This window comes from Pleurodeles waltl, chromosome 8 (assembly GCF_031143425.1).
Source record: "Pleurodeles waltl isolate 20211129_DDA chromosome 8, aPleWal1.hap1.20221129, whole genome shotgun sequence".
Classification (NCBI taxonomy): domain Eukaryota; kingdom Metazoa; phylum Chordata; class Amphibia; order Caudata; family Salamandridae; genus Pleurodeles; species Pleurodeles waltl.
In genome coordinates this window covers 1300077055-1300102278 of record NC_090447.1, presented here as the reverse complement: position 1 = coordinate 1300102278, position 25224 = coordinate 1300077055, and the positions used below count along the sequence as shown (strand labels likewise).

Below are 25224 nucleotides of genomic sequence, written 5' to 3'. Positions count from 1 at the left end.
TGAACTCTTAATGAGGTGGATAACACATCAGCCACTTTTGGTAGGAACCCCTGCATCAGCCTAGCTCTATACAAGGCCCTTGGTGGCCTCTTGAGAAAAGATGATGGAGATGTTTCCTCATATTCGAAGTATATGGGGGGGCAACAAGCCTGCTAATAAAAGTAACTGTCTGAATAAAACGGAATTCAGAAATGACGTTTGTAAGAAAGGCAGATAAACTCCCAGAAACACATGATGATGGTATAAACTTGAATACACAGGAGTTACAGAGAAAGCTTGCAGTCACCCCTCTCTTCTAGCCAAAGGACAGGAGACAGCATAACTATTTTTCAAGGTCGATAAACAAGGAGCATGAACGCATTAGCTCAAACAGATATCTCACCATAGAGGTTCCCAACCTGTGGTCCAGGGACCCCTGGGAGTCTGCGAAGCCTCTGCAGTGGGTCCCTGATTGCTCAGAAAATTAAATAACATTAACAGATTAGGTCCCCAGCTTTCAGTAATGACTCGCTGGAGGGTCTCTGGATTCCAATAATGATTCAATGGCGGTCCCCGGGTTCCAGTATTGATATAGTAGGAGCCCAGAGAAGTCAAAAGGTTGGGAACCACTGCCTCACCAGATAAGTGAACATCAAGCTGCGATCTCACAAAGGCACAATAAAAGTGCAGGAGTAGAATACATTTTTCAATCCCCCGATAATCCTTCCACAATTGCGGCTATAGGATCCATGTTCTAGGATTTGAAGGTACACTGAAATGGATGTGTGGATAGCACGTGGTTTAAGGCTACTTCAAGTCAGAGATAAAATAAATTGAAATATTGTCAAAATATTAACCACAAGTAAATGAATTGTATTCTGAAGAAACTATTCCAAAACTGCCCCACCTAGCTACCGCTCAAAGTAGGCACATTTTGGAAAGATACACCACAACACTAAACAACCGCAGTCACCACATTAGGCAGTGAATGTGGTCCAAGACCAAACCCAGTGGGCAGAATCAATTTTCATGCAATTCAGATGTGCTGGTGCAGAGTTCATGATACCGTCCCTACTTAAGGCAGAGTTAATGGTAAGTTGCAGTGGTGGTACTGCCCTACAGTGGAAATATGTGCAAGAGTTGCCAACCTCAACTTCAGTTCTTTTGGAAACTATTATTAAGTCGGTGATCTAAGACAGGCACTATACCATTTCTCTTCTTGCTGATGTTTCCCTTTTCTGAAGAAGGAACCTTCCCTAACGTCACTATGCTCAGCAGGGACAGAAAGGTATTCATCCAACCAAGACTTCTGTGTAGAATGAGGGTTGAAAATTGAATGGAGTAGGAGCCAAGGAGATCAGTGATTCCTAGATAATAGAACAAGTATAAAGATTTCAAAATCTGAAGGGGGAGGGAGCACACTGCCTCATCCCAGCACAGTTCACCCCATTACATCCTGGAAAATGCAGTACACTTTCTTCAAAGTTGCTGTAGTTTTTCACCAAAGTTGGTGCAAGTAGTGTTATCTTTAGACACGTGTTTTTGGGTTTAGTCCTTCATCAGTAAAGAGCAGAAGTAGTAGAGAGCAGAGAAAAGTGACCCAGGGTTGCTCCCCACTTGTGTTTAAAAGCCTCCCTTGAGCCAATGAGATGACGAGCTCACCTGGAATGCACCTGTGGAGTGGTACTGTGACCTGTGAAGACTTGGGTAGCATACAAGCAACCTCAGATGACTTTTCTCTGCTCTCTGCTACTTCTGCTCTCTACTGATGAAGGGCTGAACTCAGAAACACGTGCCTAGAGATAACAGCACTAACTGCACCAACTTTGGTGAAAAACGACTGCAACTTTGAAGTAAGCGTACTGCATTTACCAGGATGCAATAGGTGACCTGTGCTGGAATGAGAGGTAATGTGCTCCCTCCTCCCCTGAGTTTAAAAGGTTCCCTTAAGCCAATGAGCTGACGAGCTCACCTGGGATGCACCTCTCTGCCTGTGGAGTGGTACTGTAACCTGTAAAGACTTAGGCAGCATACCAGCAAACCCAGATGGCTTTTCTCTGCTCTCTGCTGCTTCTGCTCTGTACTGATAAAGGGCAAAACCCAGAAACACATGTCTAGAGATAACCACACTACCTGCACCATCTTTGGTGAAAAGCTACAGCAACTTTGAAGTAAGTGTACTGCATTTACGAGGATGCAATGGGGTGAACTGTGCTGGGATGAGAGGCAGTGTGCTCCCTCCCCCCTTAGATTTCAAAATCTGAAGGAGTCAATGGTCAAAATTAATCTCCCTCCTTCTCGAGGGGAAGCCTGACACCTTCCTCTGAAGCAGGACTGGAATCCTGGAAACGAAGGCATCAAAGCAATTTGGTGCAGTTTTAGCACAAGGATAGCTCTTCTGTTTTCTATCCCTTGCAGCCCATCTTCTCCTGCAATTACAACAATCAAATAGGCCTCATCCAAGCATTCAGGGTAAGAATACCAATGTCCTTGGAATTCTAAGTCAGGACCTGGAGACGAGGATTATGCAATTTTTTCTTTGTTTTATTAAACAGCAGCCATATTGAAGATACACAAAAAAAAAAAAAAAACTTGATTTCCAATAACACCTAGCGAAAACAATAAAAGTCCATCGTCCAGTCAGTAAGCAGGATAGCCTTCATATGCCTCTGTCCTCTCTCACTCGTACTCTTTCTTACCTGCTGGAGCCGCAGAAATAAGTATCCGGACCTCGGTTCAGTGTCTGGCCTTCAGTATTTTATTGTTGATATTGTGATGGTTGTTTTGCCTTTGTGTTGATAGCAGGCGCAGGAAAGTTCAGCTGCTTCTTTGTGTGCACTTTGATCATTTGGACCGTTTGTTTTTGGCCTCTGATGAACCGCGGGGTGGGCGCACATCGTTTTTTCGGCTGCTGAAGGTGCGCGCCCCTCGTACCTTCTTACACAGGTGCTTTATCCGGCCTCTGCAGATCGGACCATGCTTCTCCACTTCCCCTGCCTGACAGCTGAGAGCCTCCGACAACGTTTGTAGGTGCAGGGAGTGTCCTATCCCACCTGGATCCATTACATCTACAAGGTCTGTATTTTAAGCGCTTTCACAGCAGTAGCTGCATGTTAAAACAGGCAGCAACCCAGGCAGTGTTTGATTAGCCTAACCTATAAAAAGGGCATGTTGTTTCCTGTGAGGCCTACAGCCTCCCATAGTGCATAACTCTAACGTTTCACTACCCCCACTTTTATGGGTCCCCCCAGTTTGATTGCTCTCTATACCTGCATACAAGTGAGTTTACTCACCTTAAATAATAGAAGGGTATGAGGACTCCTACGCTGAGGAAGATGAGTTATCCTCCTTCCCAATAGCAGATGGGTTCTGCCAGGAGGTAGATGCCCAAATTCACAAGGCGGTCTCAGATGCAGTGGCACCCTTGGAGAGGAAGCTTCTAGCTATGGCCCAAAAGTGCCTACAACGTCTTGCCTGGAGGGAAGGCCTACCTGGGCCCTCGGCCCCCCCTATCACCAGGGTTGCCACAGTCAATCTTGGGATTCCACACAAACGCCCCCAGACCCCTGGGGTGGACGTGGATGCATTTTCCAGGCTTAAGAAGGCCTTCCTCAGCCACGTGCCACCCCTTCACCCTGTGCCTGATAAATTAGGAGACCTGCAGCAACCAGGATCTGATCTGTCCCCTTCCCCGCTCCCTGCCTCAGATGGAGCCCCCACAGGGTCCGATGAGGAATCAGACCATGACAAGTCATGGAGACTGATGACTAACCCCTACTTTGGGGGCGGCCCTACAACAGAAGGGACCTGAGGTCCGGAGCCCGACATGCTTGACACTGAGGAACTGATGCACCCTCATTCCTCAGAATGGTCCCCTTCTGATTAGGTGGCCACGTACAAGACAGGTAGACTGCGCACGCCTCTTGATAAGGAAATATGCAACCGCCTTCTGGCGGAACTTCCCCATCCCTCTCTAGATGGCAAAGTAGCCGTAACACTGGAAATTTACCCCAAAATGGCCACCTTTCTGGCCAAGTACTTTAGGGACTTGAAGAAGGGCACTGACCTCTCCTGGAGATCATGGCAGGATAAGGTACTGGACATGACGGGCCATCGACAAAAATTCTGTACATGGCGGGGGATGCTAAAGCACCCGGGGGCGCTCATATCCCAAGAGGTACTTTCTGGCTGGGCCCAGTGTGCAGTTATTTTCCTGGGCAACACCAACTGCGCCATCTTTACCGAGAGGCGCAGATCACTATTAATTAACATAGACCCAAAGTTGGGGGATCTGGTGACATCAGAGGCAGGGCAAGTAACACAAGTCGGGGTCTTTGGTAAACCTTTTATCAGGGAGCTCAGGAAATCTATATCAAAGTTAAAATTATTGGACAAAGCACAGTCATCCATAAAGCACATCTTTACTCTGGATTTTCTCGAGGGCTGGTTGTGGCAGGAGGTGCTCACCCGGATTCCCCTGATCCCAACTCCCCAGTAGAGGTCAGATCTCCTGGCAGGGTCAATGACAGGATAACTCCTGCTTCGGGGGTTTCTACCCCACCAGAGGGTACCCTCGTCACAGACGATCACAAGGTAGTTCCCGCGGATTAGGTCCTTCCACCAACACACATGGTGAGTCTAATTTCTCAGTCGTTTGGGGGTGGGGGGGAGGGGATGGGGGGCTGGTGGCACATTTCGTGAACACTTGGGAAAACTATGACATCCGACAAATGGGGTCTGGAGACTATTCAGGGTTTCACTATAGAATTCTATGGGTCCCCCTTCCAATCTTTGCCACCTCGACTGTTCTGCTTTTCAGAGACGGAAGACAACCTTATTCAGGTTCTCTCTTCCAAGCAGGCCATCTTTCCCATCCATGCCCCATCCTTCAGGTTTCCTCAGCAACTTATTTGTAGTGGAAAAGCGAGACGGGCCAGCGCCCAGTAATCAACCTCTGGGAGTTCAATGAATGGCTGGTCTTTCGTCAATTTAGAATGGAGGGTATTCATCTCCTCCGGGATCTCCTAAGGCCCAACAATTGGCTGGTGCATTTGGATCTAAAGGATGCTTATCTGAAGACTCCAATATTCCCACCACATCATAGTTTTCTGCACTTCCAATGGTAGGGTCAACCATCTAAATTGAACTCCCTCCCCTTCACCCTATTTTCCGCTCCATGGTGTTTCACCAAGGTCCTCAAGCCTGTGGTCAAACATCTAAGGGCCTCCAAGATATGCATGATAGTGTACCTGGACAACATGCTTTTCATGAATCAGTGCCCACACACATTATTGGAACACCTAGAGAAGACTGTAAACCTCCTTCAATCCCTCTGGTTCATTATAAATCACAAGAAGTTGTCCCTTTCCCCTTTCCTGTCCCTTACCTTCCTGGGTTTCGTGATCTACTCGGTGGAGACGACCCTGAGTCTTGCATCCAGGAAGATGGCCAAGATACGACATGAGTTATGCAGGACCTTGTCCTGCATAACTCCCTCAGACAGACAGCCAGAGTAGCTGGACTCCTGTCATCCTCCATTCAGGCCATATTCCCTAGGTCCCTTCACTTCCAGACCCTACAACGATTGAAGACATCTTCCCTGGGGTGCAGCCTCACGTACTCTCAACATGTTCCCTTCCCAGAGAAGGCAAGGACTAACTACGATTGTGGCTTACACACATGGATGCCTGAACGGGCGCGCAATCTTTGGCTCTCAACCAGACCTGGTGATAGAGTCTGATGCTGGTGGCACTAGTTGGGGGAAGCATTGCGGTGAGTTCAGCACCTGAGGCGGAAGGTCTGCAGCAGAACAATCCCTGCACATCAGTTGCCTCAAACTGATGGCGAGCTCGTTTGCTGTGAAATGCTGGACCAAGGAATGAGACTAGTGTTGTATGCTCTTAAAAATGGACATTGTTGCGGCACTCCGCTATATAAATCATCTGGGGGGCACGAGGTCCAGAGTCCTTTTGGACCCAGCTAAGAGTTTCTGGAAGTACTGCCTTGACCACCAGAGCACCACCTGGGCATGGCCAACCAGGTCGCGGATTGGCGATCACGAAACCACAGGGACACGACCTGTGGCAATTGCTCCCGACCATGTTTTAAGTCCTCTTAGGCAGATGGGGACCCTTGAAGACAGACCTCTTTGCATCCAGTCTGGATCATCAACTTTCCTGGTACTTAAGTTGGAGACTGGACCCCTGCGCAGTATCGACCAACAACATCCTCCAGGATTGGTTGGTGGAGAAGGGTTATGCCTTTCCTCCCTTTGCCATGATAATGAGACTCGCTGCGCAGACTTGCAGGCAGTTGGTGGATCTGCTGGTAGTGGCCTTGATGTGGAAGTCCCAAGTCTGGTTTCCGGGTCTGATGGAACTTTCTTGGGATTCTTCAATTTGTCTACCCCTAGGTCAGGATCTCCTCAGGGACCCCTCTGGGGATCCCCAACACCCGACGATGAACAGAGCCCTCCAACTTATGACGTGGAGGATTACAGGTCTTGATGGCAAGTCCCAGGACTTTCAAAACAGGCTGCGGACCTCCTCTCTCGAGCCAGGGTGGACAGTACAATCAAACGCTACTGATCAGGATTGGTCTCGATTATTAGGTTTGTGTCAGCAACGGGACTTGGATCCCATGGGGACTGATGTTGTCCATATCTTGAATTTCTTAGTCTCATTGGTGGCAGAAGGGATGGCTATAGATCAGTCAACCCTTTTCGGTCAGCAATTTCCCCTGGGCATGCCTAGGTGGGGGTCTTTCAGGTGAGAGAACATATGCTGGTCCAGAAGCTTCTCAAAGGCATCACCTCTGGAGTCAAGGTATTCGGTTCTTTGGGACGCCAGCAACAAATACCTTTTTCGGAAGCAGTTGTCAGCTTAACTGGCCACTCTGCTGTGTCTAGTATCCTACAGAAAGGTCTCAGAAGTGCAGGCCCTGGACATTGCAGGAAGGATGTTTACACCGGATGGGGCCACCTTCCACGTGTCTAGATGCACATAATGTAATTCTAGGCTGATTTTGTACCCAGGCTGATTTCGTACCCAGCCTCTTCGGGATATTCAACACTATGTGTGGTTCGCTGTATCAAGGCCTATGAGACCCTAACTGAGGAGCTCAGCCCTCATGGGGAGCAGCAGTTGCTCATTGCCCTTCATAAACCGTATAAGGCGGTCTCTTCCTCGACCATTGCCTGGTGGGTTCGAAGGGCCATGCAAAAGGCTTGCATCAACACCAAAGTGTTTGGAGCGCATTCTACCAAAAGGGCTATGGCGCTAAAGGCATTCACTCTTGGAGCTCGATTGGAGGGCATTCTGAATGCAATGGACTGGTCCTCGGATTTGACCTTCAAAAGGTTCTACTTCAAGCCTGTTCCCTCCATTGTGACATAAGCTTTATCTGGCATAATACTCGCCTCCGATCCCGACGTAGAATGAAAACATTTCTAGCATTCATAACGGAAAGTTTCAATTCTATTAAGGACACGGAGGCAAGGATTAGTCCATCCACTACTCTGTGATCAGCGCCCACCCGGAGATACAGAATGTGATCACTTAGGCATAAGTACTATGTCTCACATTATCTTAAATGCTTGATTTGATGATAGGTTGTAGTAGAGGCGACAGGCTGTCTCTTCCAATGCCTTGTATTATTACTGGCTGTATTGCTTTGTGGTTTACCTACAAGATACCCAGTGATTTAAACTTAATCTGTTGGGTTCTTGCAGGATCAGAGTTTAAGTTTTCCATTGCAAGCTCTAGTCGTAAGAAGAAAGAGCAAGTGAGAGAGGACTGGACCATATGAAGGATATCCTGCTTACTGACTGGATGATGTATGACATTTCTTCCTAGGTGTTAGAGGAAATTTCTTATTATGTACCCTCAATATGGCTGCTGTTTAATAAAACAAAGAAAGAATGGCATAATCTTCGCCTCCATGTCCTTATTAGAATTAAAACATTCCCTTATGAATGCTAGGAAAGCAGCTAGTGTCTGAGCATTGCCCAACTGGAGTCATCTAGACCATATTTGAAGAGTTGTAAGAGCACTACACACACTTGTGCTGGAAATGATTCACTGTTTGGTTGGGTAACTCCACACCATGAAGAACAAAGAACTAAAGGGCAAAGGTCCCTGCTCTCAATCACAGAAAGTTGCAACCCATAGCATCATTTTTTTCATGTTTACTGATAGAACAGAACAAGAGAAATGCATTTGGCTTCAGTCACAGCAACAATGTTGAGGATGAGTCTGGTGAAGAATCAGCAAAGAGACAATTGGGGTAATTTCCTTCAATAGGTGGCATCAACTGAGATTTCTTCAAGGCTGCTGCTTGTCTGATTAAAGGGCATAAGGGGTTCTGAAACGTGTATGCTCTAGGAAAGTAACGCTGAAGAGACTAAACTTAATCGCTGTTAGATAAAGAACTATCTAAAGCTTCAACTGCCTTGTGGACCACTGAAAACATGTTTTCTTGGGAACGGAAGCCAGATGGTACTGGATATATGCCATTTGTGGTATGTTGACGATGTGAAAATAGAACGACATTTGAAAGCTCAGCAGCAAATAAATAAGCATCATTGTTACCAGGTGCAATCCTTTTAGGTACAACTCTGAAAAATACAGTGCTTCACAATACAAAGGGGTGAAAGAAGAGTGCTTATGCTTTGTGAGTTGAAGGTGCTGCAAACTGCACATTTTCCTTATGAAATTCTTCTTTAGGAGGATATCAGCACATTAGAGCCTCCACCTCCCTCTTGAATTCTGCAAGACTCTGAGGACCTGGCTCTTCAAGCAAGCACTCCTGGGTGGCCCTTACACACCTACCACAAGCACCTGGATACCCCTGTGGGTAATAAGCATTCTATAAAAATACAGATAACATACCTCTGAGAATGAATAAGACACCCACCAGATAAACATTTTCAAATTTAATGCTCAAAAAGCTCCAGGACTAGCTCTACCTTGCCTTTCTTCAAACTTTTAATGCATGAGGGCAAAAAGACAACAAAGATCAAGTCAAGATCTGGTCCCAGATATCACATAGCTGAAGAATGTGGGTCTGAAGTTTCTTGCATTTTGGACAAGGCTCAAAGTCTGGGGAGTTGGGATGAGACACCAAAACTTAAAAATGTCAAAAAACTTTAACGCATGGTGGAAGGCCAGCCAAGCAAAGATGGCAGGGTGGAGGATGGGGTTGGTGGGACAACATTTTTTACCCAGTTTGCCGCCTATAGATTATTTCTAGATAACGACTCTGCAGGAAGATTCTTTAGAAGTGGAAGTTTGCCCTGAGATAAATAACTTACTCAGGTCATATGTGTGGGCCAGCCATCCTGAGGCCTCTAAAAGCTAAAGTTGACTCTCACAGGCTGGGCCTTTCTTGGGTTTGTCTGACATAATGAGTTCAGCATTGGCTTTCACATGTTTGCATAACTTGACAAAGTGTTGCTAGCAAAGCAGATACACAGAGAAGTTGAGGTAAGCTCTTAACATGAGCAGACTGTTTATCATCTGTATTAAGCAGTCTCAATTAGTGGAAGAAACGGCTTCTAGTGGTGAGGGGTGGCTGTCCTCGGGCAGAGCATGGCAAAGACAATCCAGCTGTAAATCTGCTCTGTAAGCGCCTCTTTAACTGGCAGTTCCAGCTGCATTAATCTCTCTACAGAGTGTGTGGTTTCACTCTAAAGTTTAGTAAGTCCAGAGAGTTGTGGGGTGTTTGCACTATTCTTTCTTGGATTGTAAACCTAGCTCAAAAAGGGCTCAAAAATGCTAAAAGTAGTGGATGGAATGGTTATCTGTGAGCCATTTAATGCATGGAAAGAATAGCAGGGTCCACTGTTAGTGCTGGTGGCGCCTAGTATAATTTTTTTTTTTTTTTTGCACACCCACCAACCTCCTCCATAGATTTCCTCACTATCACCCACAGTCTCTCTCTCTCTCTCTCTGGCATTTCTAATAAGAATTCATATCTACCACAATTAACCCTTTTTAGCAACATTAGGAATAGATTATAAAAGACTGGGGGATCCCCAACTCCCCCCACCCCAAAGCCACATCATTCAGGAACTTTCTAGGCTATCAACACCTCTCTTGTGGGAGGAGCCAGTTGGTAGGCTGGTCAGTGTGTTGCAATATCTAAATAAATGTTTTAGTGCACAGCTGAGACTTCCCTTTTCTGTGTGCATGACTGCTGATAACATAACAGATGCATTTGCAGCAAGAGTTTCACCCAAGTGATTAAATACCGGCCTCAGGCATTCTTCTGTGTCTATTTTCTGAGTTTCTATCTTCCATATTACGGTCTGTGACTCATTTCTTCCTGAAGTGGCACTTGGAAGTTCGGGCTGGACTGTTCTAATTGGAGCAGGGTCAAGACTGATTTGTATATAACTGGGTCCAAACTAAGGTGACACGGTGTGCAAAATAATGATGGATTGGGATGCAATCCTGAGTAATTGCCAGGGGCTGAGGTTAATTCAAGCATTCCATTGATCACTTTTTTGTATACCTTTAGTTCATTTCTTCCTGAGGCATGTAATGGTGGCTAGCATTTACAGAATGGGTGTGCTGTGACTATTTAGGTTGCTTGGCCCCTAGCAGACAGACTCTAGCCCAAGTGTTGCTCCATGGTTGGACAGGTATAGTTAGCTTCTCAGGAGTAACAACCTTTTCACATTAGCAGTCTCACAGGACCCAGAAATACTGGATCAGCTAACCTGCTTAAGGGCTTTGGTGAGCGGGCTACACACTACCGGTGAATAGATCTACTCTGAAAAGGCTAGAATTTTCTCACTTGCTCCTGAATGATGCATGGGTTGGATAAGGAGATGGCCCACTTATGCTTAAAGTACGCACCACTGACTGTAGGGCATAACCAAAAACTTGCTGCATTTTCAGTGTTATCTGCCTGTTGACAGAAACTCTTTGTAAGGTTGGAATGACACCTGAAGGCCTACATCCAGAAATATTATCAAGCCCTTTAGTAAACATACACACTGAGGGAGATTTGGTGGTCGAAACTCTATAAAGGATGGTGGGTGAGCAATATATATGTTTCTATCATCTCTGCCTTTCACAGACTGCTAAAGAAAGGAAATGACCAAAATAAAAATAAACAATACATGCTATTCATGAGGGCTCAGTGCTCAGCCACTGAAGGAACATGAAATTCAAATGAGCTTTTGAAAATTTACCGTGGCACAATCTATTTTCGATCCAGTTGTCTTAGGCCAAGAGGCCAGCATGATACGACACGAAGGTGCCCTTCTGCACAATGGGGGAACAAAAACACACTAAAACACAACATAACAGAATGAATGAGATTTTTGGAGTCAGTAGGAACAAAAAAATAGTAGAACCTATGGAAAAGCATGTGCTGCTGTTCTATTCAAATGTTTAACTCTTAGCTCTGCAGCAAGAGCATCTCATGAGTTTGGAGTAAGGAGGACTAGACTTACCAGTACACACATTACACCACACTGAAGCATTAGGCAATCCGTTGTCTGTAGCATCATGCTTTTAGGATACATTTGGCATCTTTGTTCTGCACAAGGAACATTAACTACAAGCCCCAGCTAGATCAACGCATAGCAAAGTGTTGCACATAGCACACAATATTTTCACAACAACTTGATTGTTTCAATTCTTCCCTCCCAGTTCCGTCAAAAAGGGCATGCTATAATTATGGAACATATTAATTAAAGAAAAGTAGAAACCTTAACATTTTCTTCAGTTGTACTTGCAATCAGCTTTGGATGCTGAGGAATTCCAAACAAATTATCATCCAACATCTTAGAAGACACATTTCATAGTAGGGTGGTGGGGAGAAAAAGAAAAACATAATCAGAGATCGGAAGTTTCCATTTATTTTCTTACATTTTATAGCCCAAGACATTCTACTGCTAGAAACATATAGGCCCTCATTCTGACCTTGGCGGTCGGCGGAGAGGCGGCGGTCGGACCGCGAACAGACCGGCGGTATTAAAAATGGCATTCTGACCGCGGCGGTCACCGCCGCGACCGACCGCCACTTCCCCACTCCGACAGCCACGGTATCATGACCCTGCTTACCGCCGCGGTTTCTGGCGTTCGGGAACCGCCATGCGAACCATGGCGGTAGGCACTATCGGGGCCAGGGAATTCCTTCCCTGGCACTGATAGGGGTCTCCCCCACCCCCCACTGCCCCCCCGAGTCCTCCCCCCACACCCTCCACCCCCCTGCCACCCCCCAGAGGTGGTACGAACCCCCTCCCCACCCCGACATGCACATACACGCACCCCGACATGCACACACCCCCAACATGCACATATACACACCCCCTACACACACACATACACAACGGGGACACATACCCGCACACATACATGCCGACATGCGCACCCGCCGAACTACACACATTGCCCATAGGCACAGCAGCACTCCCCGCCCGCATGCACGCACTCACACACCCCCTCTACACACTCACACGCACACCCCCATGCACGCACACATCACACAACACCCCCCCACCCCCTCCCCTCACGGACGATCAACTTACCTTGTGCGTTGGTCCTCCGGGAGGTGACAGGAGCCATGGGGAGGTGACCGCCAACAGAAGACCGCCAACAGAAGACCGCCACACAGAAATGTGGGTCGTAATTCTGTGGGCGGTGTTCTGCTGGCGTGGCGGTGGAGGTTGACCAGTCTCCACTTTCCCGCCGACCGCCAGTGTGGCTGCTGGCGGTTTTCCGGCGGAACGCTCCCAGCGGTCAGAATGCGCACAGCGGCATACCGCCGCGGTCGGCGGTCTTCACCGCGGCGGTAACTCGGCGGTCTCGCGAAAAGACCGCCAAGGTCAGAATGAGGGCCATAGTATTTATCGAAGGCTCTTTTCAGTTTCTCATAGCTGGACATCACAATAAGGGAGCACAGGAGGGTTTAAGAACGGCAGCTTCCACAGGTATATAAGCATAGGGTACTACATGCACAGTTTTTTTCAGTGCATTGATGAGTTCACCTCCTCCTTATGATATTATTAAAATGTGTATATAGCTCGTAGCATCCCCGGAGGGTTTCCCAGTGCTTTGGTAGTAGGAAGGGCAACCCAGACACTTGCAGCTGAAAATAGCCACGTTTTCCAGTCCTTGCGGAAGGTGGTTAGAGAAGTGCAACTTTTCAGGGGCTTGGTGAGAGTGCTCTATAGCTTAGAGCCTATGAAAGAAAAGGAGCGGCCGCCCATCCGATTCCATTTGATTCTGGGGTCTGTATAGAGGGACCGATTGCTCAAGCGCAATGCGTGGGAAGGGTGGTAGGGAACCACCAACTTTTGCAGATACTGTGGTCCAGACAGAGAATTCATTTTATGCCTAAAGCAAAGTGCCTTAAACTGGATTTGCTTGTCCACTGTGAGCCAGTGCAGGTTACGAAGTAAGCAAGACACCGAGGCATATTTAGGTAGTCAAAACAAAAGGCTAGAGGCAGAGTTCTGGACCACTTGAGGACATCTTATCACCATCTTGTCAGCCCCAGATAAAGGATGTTGCCATAATGCAACCTTGGTAGAATTATGGCCTGAATGACTGCCCTTTGGAATAAGGAAGAATTCACAAGATATTTTTTAACCATTTCATGATGCCGAAGCAAATTGAGGCTGTATTGGTCACCTGTGGCTTCATTGACAGGGTAGAGTCTACCCAGAAGCCTAGGTTTTTTTCCCCTATTCTGGGTATGGTCTGGGAGAGTTCCCAAAGTAGTAGGCCAGTGTTGGGGTCTCCAGAACTGGGGATTCTTGCCCAATACCATTACCTCAGTCTTGTCACAGTTTAGTTAAAGAGGGTTGGTGTTTCTTATTCCATCTGCTCCGAATACAAACTTGGCTCATGCAAAGTTATTTTTAGATGGCACAGAGTCAGGGATGCAACACAGATGTGGTCATGTGCACCATCTTCACACAACCAACTTCTGACAGCTGATAATCAACATATGTTAGCGAGCACTGATGGTCAGAATACACAGGTGACGAAGGTCAAGAAAACTGGCTGTCAAGACAAGGTTGGAGAAACCGAGCATCTGCATTAAATGTGACCTCCATAAAGATATGAAAAGGGGCCTAGTCTCTCTTTTGAATCCTTCATGTCCAAGCCTGTTATTTGTCTCTTTTTAAAGCTTGATGCCTTAGAATGTCTTCATCACATTTTACTAATAAATGCTGAAAACGAGCTGCATAAAAATAAGTAAGCTGCATTCTAATTATTTGATGATGAAGCAACTGACTTTCAATTCCACACAAACTCGTTTAATATGAATCTTAATATATCTAGACATCACAAATTTGCCTAGTAATCCACAAGCAGCAAGAGTTTCACAACATGTATTTCACCTGGATGGTGTCATGCCTTTCAGTTCCCAATTGAAGAAACACGTTAATTGTATTCATTGTTTAGATTATACCTAATGGGAAACCAGCTATGAGGACCCCAAAAGACTAGAGAGAATTTTTGGTGGCATATTAAAGGATAAGGTCAAAACCTGACTGAATTGCGAACCTCGTCAAAACTCTAGGAAGGAACAATGAGAAAGTTGCTGCTGTATACTGTCTTGAAAGAATTAATGCATTTAATAAGAATTCTAGAGTGTGTGGGAACTACACAGGCATTCCAGTGTTGTAAGCCTTGACAGAGTTGCACACTGGTGGGGACAGAAAGACAATGTAGATTCAGAAGAATTAAAGTACATCGAACCATCTTCTGTGTCCCTGTATTAATAGATGTTTGGGTATGATTAGAGAGAAATTCCAAACAGGAGATATTATGGTACTATTTCCCATCACCACTAGTCAACATGTTCCAGCCCTTCATCTATGGCCACTGGAGTCCCAGGCTTTCATAAGGGCAAAACAAACACTGCCTTGGTTCAAAACATACATCATTCTCATGCATGAAAGGTGAGATATTACTCACCTCAAAATAGCTGTAATAGGTCGAGTCCTTTGGTGAAGAAACACAAATAAAATCTAACTATTGTCAGCAAAATGGCACCTTTAGAGAAGCACTCTTTTTTGTGATCTTTTTCACTCAAGCTGATGAACTCATGTTGTGTCAGATGCTTGAAAACATGCAGTCATGCAAGGATGCTTAATTCACGTAAATCTTAATCATATCATACCATATGTGACACACTCTGTGGATTTATTCCACATATACAATTTCCAACTGCATACCATGCTTGGTAATAAATAGTGTTGAATTTACTGGATTTGTGTGGTACTATTCATATATTGAGGCTTACCCTGCTGAGGAATTTTAAATAGCCACATGGCAGGAGGGGGAGCATGCCCCTGTAGTCACACACTGGTAGGATTGTAGTGTCATCCATGTTAGAGGGCAAAGCAATGCATCAGAGAACCCATATTTTAGGGGAAAGAAGTGAAAAGGAATAAGATAATAATTAGGATATCGATTGCCTTAATCCGGTGCCAAAATGTCCTGAAGAAGCAGAAAATACCACACTTACTTGGTTAAGGGTGACATGTTATTTCTTAACCTGCTTGGAAGTTCCGCTCCCCACTCGGCTCGTAATAAATGTGGGAGCGGGACACGATATTTCTGTCTCCCCAGTGACCTGAGTCAAATGAAGAATTGGAAGGAATTAGCAGAGCTCAAATGGAATCCAGTTAAAATTCTCTTACATCGCGGCAATAATGATGGAATATCTAAGGGCTAATGCTGCTCCTACAGGACTCCTCATGAGTAAAGAACCTAGGATTTTTTTGCATAATAAACAGTTTAAAAGAGATTGGTCCGATTTCATGGTGCTGCTTGCATGATTGGTTAATTTTAATCATCAACACAGCAAAACGCCTATCAGATGCCATGCTGGTAAAGATCAAAACCAGTGAAGAATGTTTTTAATAGACAAGTGAAGATAAGCATCAATCCAAAAAATAGATAAAGCTAACAAAGAAAGTGGAGACTATAAAGAATTACTGATGCAAAGCAAAGTCAGCAAATGTCAGAAAGACATTAAAAAATTCTCAGATGAGAAGGTCTATGCGTATATAAGGGAGAATCATAAACAACATAATACGGAATCAAAAAAAGTCCAAAGGCTTTGGACTTTTGATCCTCAGGATCAGAGTCGGAAAACTGGTCTAGTGAAAATTCCGATAGCAGTAAAAGAGGTGGAAGGAATAACCGCAGAGAGGAAAGCTACCAGAATCAGTTCGTTCAGACTGCAGTGCCACAACACCTGCATTACTGGCAGGGACTCCATCACCACCAGGACCACCACCTCTTATGACCTATTTCATAATCGTCCTTTATCAGGAAAAGGTGGTTGAAGAGGCAAACGAGGCACAAGAGGAAACAAATGGGTACAGGGGGAAGTTCCAGGACAAGGCAGAGTACAAACAAGGAGCATGACGAAAGAATCCCAACGGGCCAATTGGCCAATTAATCTGGTGGTTAAACCGACAAAACAAAAGTCTTTCTGAAGATGAGAACAAAGTGCGAAATAAGGGACTTAGCTTTGTCACTACAAAGTAATTGGACTAATTTAAATTTAGATGTACATTAAAAGAAGTTTTCCGTAACACAAGAGTAAACACTTTCTTTTAGAATGAACCAGACAAACAAGTATATTGACAACGTCATTGTGATCTGGCACAGCGATGAGATGAAAGCCATCGGATTTCTATGATGGCTGAATAATATTTTTCTAAACTTTAGAATGTCTTATGACAAAACAGGAAGTATCCTTACTGGATCTAATTATCTACTCAAAAGACGACAAGTTTGCCAAAAGATGTTATGCAAAACCAACTGACATGTACAGTCTCTTGCACTTTCAAAGCACACACACCCTTGGGCCCTAAGGGAGAATCTACTAGTGGGTCAATTCTTACTGATTACTATAAATTCTTCAGAGGTTAACGACTAAGAAGGAAGCTGATAACCTTAGATCTGAGCTATTAGAATATGAGTATCTGAATAATTTGAGGGAAGTCAGTAACAAAAAGGAGACCAACAGCCTGATTTGTGTCAGAGCACAGTTCTTCTAATCAAATCAAAAAGATTATAAACATACATTGGAGTATTCTGAAATCTGTCCTATGGAAAAAAAATACTCTTTTTGTTTAAGAAGAATAAGAGTATCAGAGATATTTTGGTCCACACTAGACCCACAAGAAAAACTCCTCCAATCAAAACACCCTCTGGAATCTGCCTTCAGACACTGGCCATTATCCTTGTGGCCAATGTGCTGTGTGTCCACTTGCTAGTCATACAAATTATTTGGCTCTAGGTCTACCAACTACCTAGGAACAATATACACATATGGATTGCAATTCTGATGATGTAATATACCTGACTGAGGCCCTTGTAAACTACAATACGTAGAAATAACACACAGGAAAAATAAAAATCAGAATTTAGGAGCACTGTCGTACCACCCCCTGTAGAAGACCTCAACTGGATTGACAGCACACTACGTAGAAAAAGGACATATGGACAGAAAGATATACTGGACCACCATAGAAAAAGTGTCACATAGTGATAATATGGTGAAAACTCTCCTAGACAAAGAACAACGTAGGGTGTCCAGATTAAAGACCTGTCATAAAGGCCTAAATGAGATGATTCTTGGAACCAGTTAAGCTCCCTGCAGCTACAAGACATTGCGGTTGTTTTTTATTCTAACTCTCATTTGGGCGGACTGACGTTAACCGTCTCATAATATACATGAGAGTCTCAGTACTTAATCTATTTACAAAAGAAAAAATTAATTACACCAGCTGAGACAGGATTTATTCAAGAAGGCATGGTTCGCACACGTTTTATTCCATCATAGAATAGTCATTTTTTTACCCCTTTTATTGTATCCTATGTTTGAAAATGAAGTCCAATAATAGATTTAGTTAACCCCCTCCTTTTTACATTCACTATTTGGTCCCTCTAGTTTATGGTTCAAATTAATCACATCCGTTTATGGTTCAAATTAATCACATCCGGTACAACAACAGGATTACATGTATTAGCCACCAGAAGATTACAGTAGGCTTCTTTCACATGCTATATAAAAATCAGTCCCTGCCTGTCATTGTTCCCAAAACGTAGTTTGTATGAACATATTGCCTTAACTTGTTTTATTGTAGTAACCTGCACACCATTGAACTACTTAAAACTTGAAGCTTCAGTTGTATGTGTAAGGTTAATCTGGACATTACACCTTTCCATTTAAAAGGAACTGGCACCACATCTCCTATGCTTCCTTCCACTTTAGGGACAAAATTACGCTACAGTGTACGCTCTGCGGGAGGAATACCGAAGTCGCTGGGAAGACAGAACTATAGAAGGTCCTGCTACCACATGTATGGTGAGCCAGGTGGAGAGCGGGAGGTCCAAGTAGCTTAAGAAACAGCAAGTCACCCTTGACAAAGCATGTGCAGTATTTTACGCTTCTTCTGGGCATTTTGGCATCAGATTAATAAGATTGTTTTCTTAATTATTATCTTGTTCCTATTCACCTTTTTTACCCTACAATGATGAACAGCTTTGCCTTCTACTTTATATGGACAAAGGTACAATCTTTCAGATGTGTCACTACAGGGGCGTGCTCCCCCCTATTCCCATGTGGCTATTTAAGATTCCTCAGAAGGGTAAGTCCCAATGAATGAATTGAATCGTGTAAATCCTGGCAATGAAGCACTATTTTTTACCAAGCATGGTAGGCAGATAAAAACTGTATATGTGGCATAAATACACACACAGTGCGGCACATATGGTGTGTTAGGTGTAAGACGTGTGAATACTGCATATGCTTGTATGAGTGCATGTTTTCAAGCATCTGACTCAACATAAGTTCATGTTCGGATCGTCACCCTGGGAGAAATAAGAGTGCTTCTCCAAATATGCCATTTCTCTGACAGTAGTTGGATTTTATTTGTGTTTCCTAACCATAGGAATCAAGACCTATTACAGTAATTTTGAGTAGAGTAACATCTCAGCTTGTATGCATGAAAGTGGTATATGTTTTGAACCAGGGCAGTGTGCTTCCTTTGCCCTGAAGAAAGCCTGGGCCCCAGTAGCCATAGATGAAGGGCTAAAACCTGTTGAATTGTAGTTAAGGGTAATAGGACCATAACATCCTAATTCTCTGCGAGTTATTTTTATCATTAATAAAGGCACATCGAGGTTGGTTTAAGGTATTTTATATCTTCTTAGGTACCCTGGCTAAGAAAATAATTTAAAGGCTCCCCAAAATAGGGCTGAGCCATCCTGATTTTTAGGTGATTTCACTACTGGCAGGGTGTCTTTTATGAGCTACATCAGCACAATAAGGCAGGTGATACCAGATTGTGATATTTGGTTTAAATAAGGAGATTGTATCCTCCTTCCTACATATTTAAGTTCTCTCTTCCCTTCCCAGGAGTAGGACCATCTGTGGATTCTGCTTCAGGGGTTTTGGTTTGGGAAGAATGACCAGAGCCCTAATTACCATTAAACTACAGCTTTTTTATTTAAATCAAATAAATTAACCCCCTCTCTTTCTTTTGCTGTCCTTGCCCGACTACTGTGCATGAGCTTGTGGCGGTATGAAGCAAAAACGTACAGACACAAGCAACAAGTGACACCAAGCCAAGACCAAATCCTGAGAAACAAACACAGAAGATCAGGAGAGGTGGGCTCTCAATATAAATACAAAAAATGCAATAACTAGTAGTGAGAGAATAAAATTGCACGACCTCTTGACATAGAAGATGGCTCGACTAAGACTACTGGTAAGATTGCTGTAAGTAAAGGAGAAGAAAATAGTTTTTAAATTTGTAAAATCACTGAGTGAAATATGCAATAACAAGAATTGAATAACTGGTCTTTTTTGTACTTCTATATTTTTCCTAATATACATCAGAAGGTGTATTCTCTAAGTTGGTAGAGTAACCATGGCGTATTAAATTTAGTACTCACTTATTGTAAGTTATCCGTTTCCCTATAAAGCATAAATCATAGATTTGCTCAGTTGATATAATCATTGTAAATATGTATATACCTTAACATGTTTGAAATACTGAGGTGTGTTAAGGACTAATGGTGTGGATAGCAATGCTTCAACATTATAGGTCCAGGGATGAATTTATTTGATATATTTTTCATAGGCATGGACGGGTGGTATCAGTATTCGCAAAGAAGCCTACCAATTAGCCTGTTTCCCAAAGTTCTGTAGTACAGAGTTATAAGTATATATAATTATTCCATTTTAGTGAGATAATTATATATACACTCATCTCTCTGTACACCAGAACTTAAGGAAACAGGATTTAATTTACTATGCCATGGTTTCTGTGTATTCGATTAAGTCAAGTGGTATTTTTGTAGAAGGTGCATTTGATTAGAAAATTGAACACTGAAACATACTTGATTTTACCGATCAGGGAGATGTCTGTAACTTTTGTGCTGTAGACATTGGGGCACTCCTTACCCCATGACAGCAACAGCATAACTTGAAAGTACACAGTAATTACTTAGGGTAAGTCTGGTGAATTATTAGATTGACTCTTATCTGTAGACACTGTAATGACTAATATGCAATACTATAATTAATTTTAGATAACTTGGAGCAGATCTAATATTAATCAACTATTGAAATATTAATCTAATACCAATTTATGATGAGCACCTTTTCTGGCATGTGAACTACTGACATATATGTCAATATGCACAGGGGATTCTCTTATCACTAATTTAATGTATTACCCAATATTGGACATGGGAGTAAAACAGGCCCTGTGTCACAATTTGGTGCAACCTTTTTCATGCATAAGAATACATGGACTATTTGAAACTTGTTGATGTTTTTTTTGGGTTAAGCCTGAATGTGTCTCGCTTGCGAGACACTTGTATACAGTAAAGGGCTTGGGGCCCACCCATGCTTATTATTTGCTAGGCTTCACGCCATTCTTATTTGCAGCCTCCTCATTTGGCCACTGCAGGCGAAATGTCAATTACTACGATTTCTGTGGAGCAGGGGCCAAGCACAGATTGATTTAAATTAATCCATATCCGCCCTCTGGTGCCGATGTGATTGGGGAACTATTTCTTCCTTCCTGTCTTCTACTCCTCTGCGTGCTGCTCTGTCCATAACACTTCTTCTTTCTTGTGTCCACACTAGACCCACAAGAAAAACTCCTCCAATCAAAACACCCTCTGGAATCTGCCTTCAGACACTGGCCATTATCCTTGTGGCCAATGTGCTGTGTGTCCACTTGCTAGTCATACAAATTATTTGGCTCTAGGTCTACCAACTACCTAGGAACAATATACACATATGGATTGCAATTCTGATGATGTAATATACCTGACTGAGGCCCTTGTAAACTACAATACGTAGAAATAACACACAGGAAAAATAAAAATCAGAATTTAGGAGCACTGTCGTACCACCCCCTGTAGAAGACCTCAACTGGATTGACAGCACACTACGTACTCCATATGTTTTCCAGCAGTCTCCCTCAGTAGCCTCTCTCCCCATGTGCTCTATAGCACTCTAAAGCACTTCAGTGTTGAATTTTATTGTCTTGTTGTGTGTTTTTGTGCTGTCTTTGTGGTGCTGCTTTTCCCTCTAACAGTGCCTGTGTTGAGCTCCCTCACCCATGTTTACTTTACCCCCATGTTATGCCATTAATTGTGTTTGACCAATGACTTTGTGTTTCACCACTGCGCATATTAGTTGTTCAATGTTCATCAGTAGCGCATTACATTCTGTATTCAGTTTAGCTGCCTCTTGGCTTTAACGTGGCATTAGACATTACATTTGGTATTTAGGTTAGCTGCCTATTGGCTTTTACGTAGCATTAGACATTACATTTTGTATTCAGTTTAGCTGCCTATTGGCTTTAACGTGCAGTTTGAATTTGCAGTTGAGACATTGCAGATGAGCTGTGTTTTTCCACATGATAGACCAAGCTGTGTTTTTCGTATTTTGAATTCACACCGAACCCTAGCGTGATAAGAGAGTGTATATTTTGTGTTTACCTCTCTATCCAACCTGGGAATGAGCGAGCTTGGAGACTTGGCCACTCTCCAGCTTGATCTTTTCCGGTTGTGATTGGAGGAAAGGGCCTGTTAGCAGGCTTTTTACGGTGTCCCTGTGCAGCAGCAAGGGGGAATTTTCCAAGGCTTCAGTCAGGAGCGGACATCAGCTGCCTGTCCACCCGTTTGGGTGGAAAATCTCTTTCTCGCAGTTGAACAGGAGTCATCAACTTGCAGGCATGAGAAAGATGACGAGCAGTGATAGGCCCTACGGTGATGAATTTTGACTTTTATTCTTTGCTTTGAAGTTATGCTATAATATAATCACATGTATTTGCTGTGTACATTGCAATTGAGAAGTACTTTGATATATTTTGCTTTCATTGCTGTGACTACTTTTAAACGTGTGCTTCCAACCTACTAATCTCGTCTCTCAGGAACCTCGTGGTGAAGTAATAATAATAAATGTCTTCTTTAGACTAAGAAGTGCATTCTAGAGAAGTTTTGTCAGCTCGGTCATAAGATAAGGAAAGCAAAACACCCCATCACTCTCTATATAGGTGCTCTGGTCCATGACTGTCTCCAGTATCCATGTTGCTTCATATATTCCCGACCCGCTTTCTCATTGAAATGTTGTCAGACCTTTTTCTTTTTAATCTAATGTACCGATCATCTCAAGGGCGTGGCAGGCAATCACTTATTCTTTGAAATAAGGATAATGCATTTAAGTGGAGTGGCAGTTTTGGAGCCGCAGGACGGCGCGGATCAGTGTTGTTCAGAGACTCAATCCATCCACAAAGGCTCACATGAAAGGCCTATATTCACATCTTTTGAAAAATATTTTTGTACTCATACAGCCCTCAGGGAGGTACGACAGGAACGAAGCCTCTATCTAAAAGCATCTTCCGATCTCAAGAGATGAGAGCTACACATCAGGATAAACTCCAACTGCTGCCTCGGGTTGTGATTGCTGAGTGGCAGTGAGATTTTTCCTAACCATAATGCCTTTTGGACATCAGATAGGTGGTGGTGTTTCTTTACCTACAGATTGACAGCATATGTTTTTGTATTTTAAGAAACGCAGCGTTGATGCAATCCCCTTTAACTATGCCAATTCCCTTTAACTAGCTGTGCCCTCTGCTGCATTCCAATTCCCTCTGTGGAGGAATAACATTATGAAAGCAGCCAGGACGTGTCATGTAGCCCCTGCAGATGTTCATCACCGCAGAGGTCTTCCTAAAGATTGCATCTGGGATTAGGAAGAGGTGTCACTGACTGGCAGCAAACAAATGGTAAATAAAACATAACCACTGGCTGATCCGGCTAGATACAGCTCCCTGAACTAAATTGGCAAGAAAAACAACATGATAATGTTGACAAAGGAAAACTGCATCATGCCCCTTCCTTTTTGACTCCATACGTCTGCCCAGAAAACAAGGGCACATTGCTAGACAGGACACTTTTCCTAGCCTTTCCATAATGTCTGCCTATCCCTCCCTCTATCGATCAAGAAATCTTTCAGTCCATCTGTCTAATTTCTTTCTCTCCATACATTATTGTGTAGTCTGCTTCGTGCACGTTTACACTGTAGTGGCTATGGTTATTTAACAAGATGTGTTACTCTGTATTCAGTAACATTAATTCTTAACAATACACATGCTTCATATACAGATCTTTCGTATTACTCTCCATGGTATTACATTAAACAAGGTTGTCTGCCAGGTGCATTCTTTCATTACCGCTCAAACAGATTTCATAAGTCTGCTCATACTGTATCACAAGTTGTTTCACATCATTTCTGTAGTATATCAATAATAATTCTGAAAATGGTGCATGTATATAATGATGTAGACAGCCGTCTCAATGGCTTTTTCATTCCCACTGACATGCTGAAAATCATTGCCAATAGATCCCATAGACCAAACCTATTGGCTTTGCTAATGCTTGTTACTCTGTAGTACACAATGTATACGCATAGAGACGATTGGAAGATAACCCTTACAGATTCCTGGTGCGAGAACCACATTTTCGGATAATCTTTATAGAGATATGAGGATTGTAGAGATATATTATTAATGGTATATCTATACTTATTCTATCCCTGAAGAAGTTGATGGCATATTGTACAAACAACTAAAAACGTGTTAGCTAGTGAATCTATGAAGATTTATTGAAGAGAATAAACTTCTAAAGGATTTATATCAAGAACATAGTATTATTAGAATTTTTTTGAAAAAACAGTGCTCAATGACATAATCTTGAATTCTCATCAGATATGTCATGTTTATATTTTTTATACTTCTGTTACCCCTCAAGGGATCAGGTGCATCTGGAGAAATATAATCCCCTCCCTTCTGTTTCTGCCTCTTCCTTTGGTCTCTTATTGCCAGTTTTGGGAGGGATTTTACACTTCCTTAACAAAAGGTCAAATTCTCTTACTCTGTAGTAATACAGCCATTTCTACTTTGAAACATTGTTTTTTCTTTAAACTCTTGGCACCTTTTTTGCTTCAATGTCTATCATTGGAACACTTTTCTTAGAAGTTGTTGGTTGTGTTTTTCTTTAGCCTTGCACGGATCTCTTACTTCAGGGTTGAATCAAAGTCTGAATGTTTGCCCATGCTTTTATCTTTAGATATCAACTCTGTGGGTTTGTTTTCTTTTTTGCTTCCTTTAACTGTCTATTGTTTTGACATTGCGGAAGACTTCTTAGATATTCAGCCGACTCCTATCAGCTCCGCAACATTATCTTCATGACTAATTCTAAGTATAAACTTTTTCTGCATCAAAATGAACTTTTTTGGCAACATTTCCATCATATCAAGGTCCACTGATGTTAAGTCCTCAGCTTCTAATTACTTATAACACTATCGTCCAGGCGCTTTCATTCCTTCCACTCCTGAAGTGTTGTCAACAACAGAAAATGCCATCTCCTTGATGGAGGGTTTCCTTTGCCTGTACCACGGTGTAGCATGCCCAATGCTCCTTTTCTTAAACCTTTCAAGTTCTGGGTTTAACTTTGCTCAACATTCTTCAGGCTTATGGTCCTTAAGAAGGTAGAGACAGCACATCTTCTGCATACCCTGTTAGGCCACTGTTCACTCTAAGACTAAGAAAAGATTAGTGAATTACAATGTGCCCCCAAACAAGCGCTCTGTGATTCTTTAGCAGTCAAACCACAACTAGAAATACCAGTCTCTTATGTTTTTTCAACCTCACCATTGGCAATCTACTTTTGG

At 43.3% G+C, this 25224-nt stretch overlaps 1 protein-coding gene across 3 annotated transcripts in view; it reads right to left on the bottom strand.

Annotated features, from left to right (window-relative positions):
• SKA3 (spindle and kinetochore associated complex subunit 3) overlaps nt 1–25224 on the bottom strand; it is a 226723-nt gene that overhangs the window by 15513 nt on the left and 185986 nt on the right. For 2 of the 3 annotated variants that reach the window (XM_069202259.1, XM_069202260.1), the window contains exon 9: nt 11699–11773. In XM_069202259.1, coding sequence (XP_069058360.1) covers nt 11699–11773 — 75 coding nt within the window. Of the gene's footprint in view, nt 1–11698; nt 11774–24213; nt 25095–25224 lie in introns of those variants that run through there. The other variant, XM_069202261.1, reaches the window with a different exon arrangement.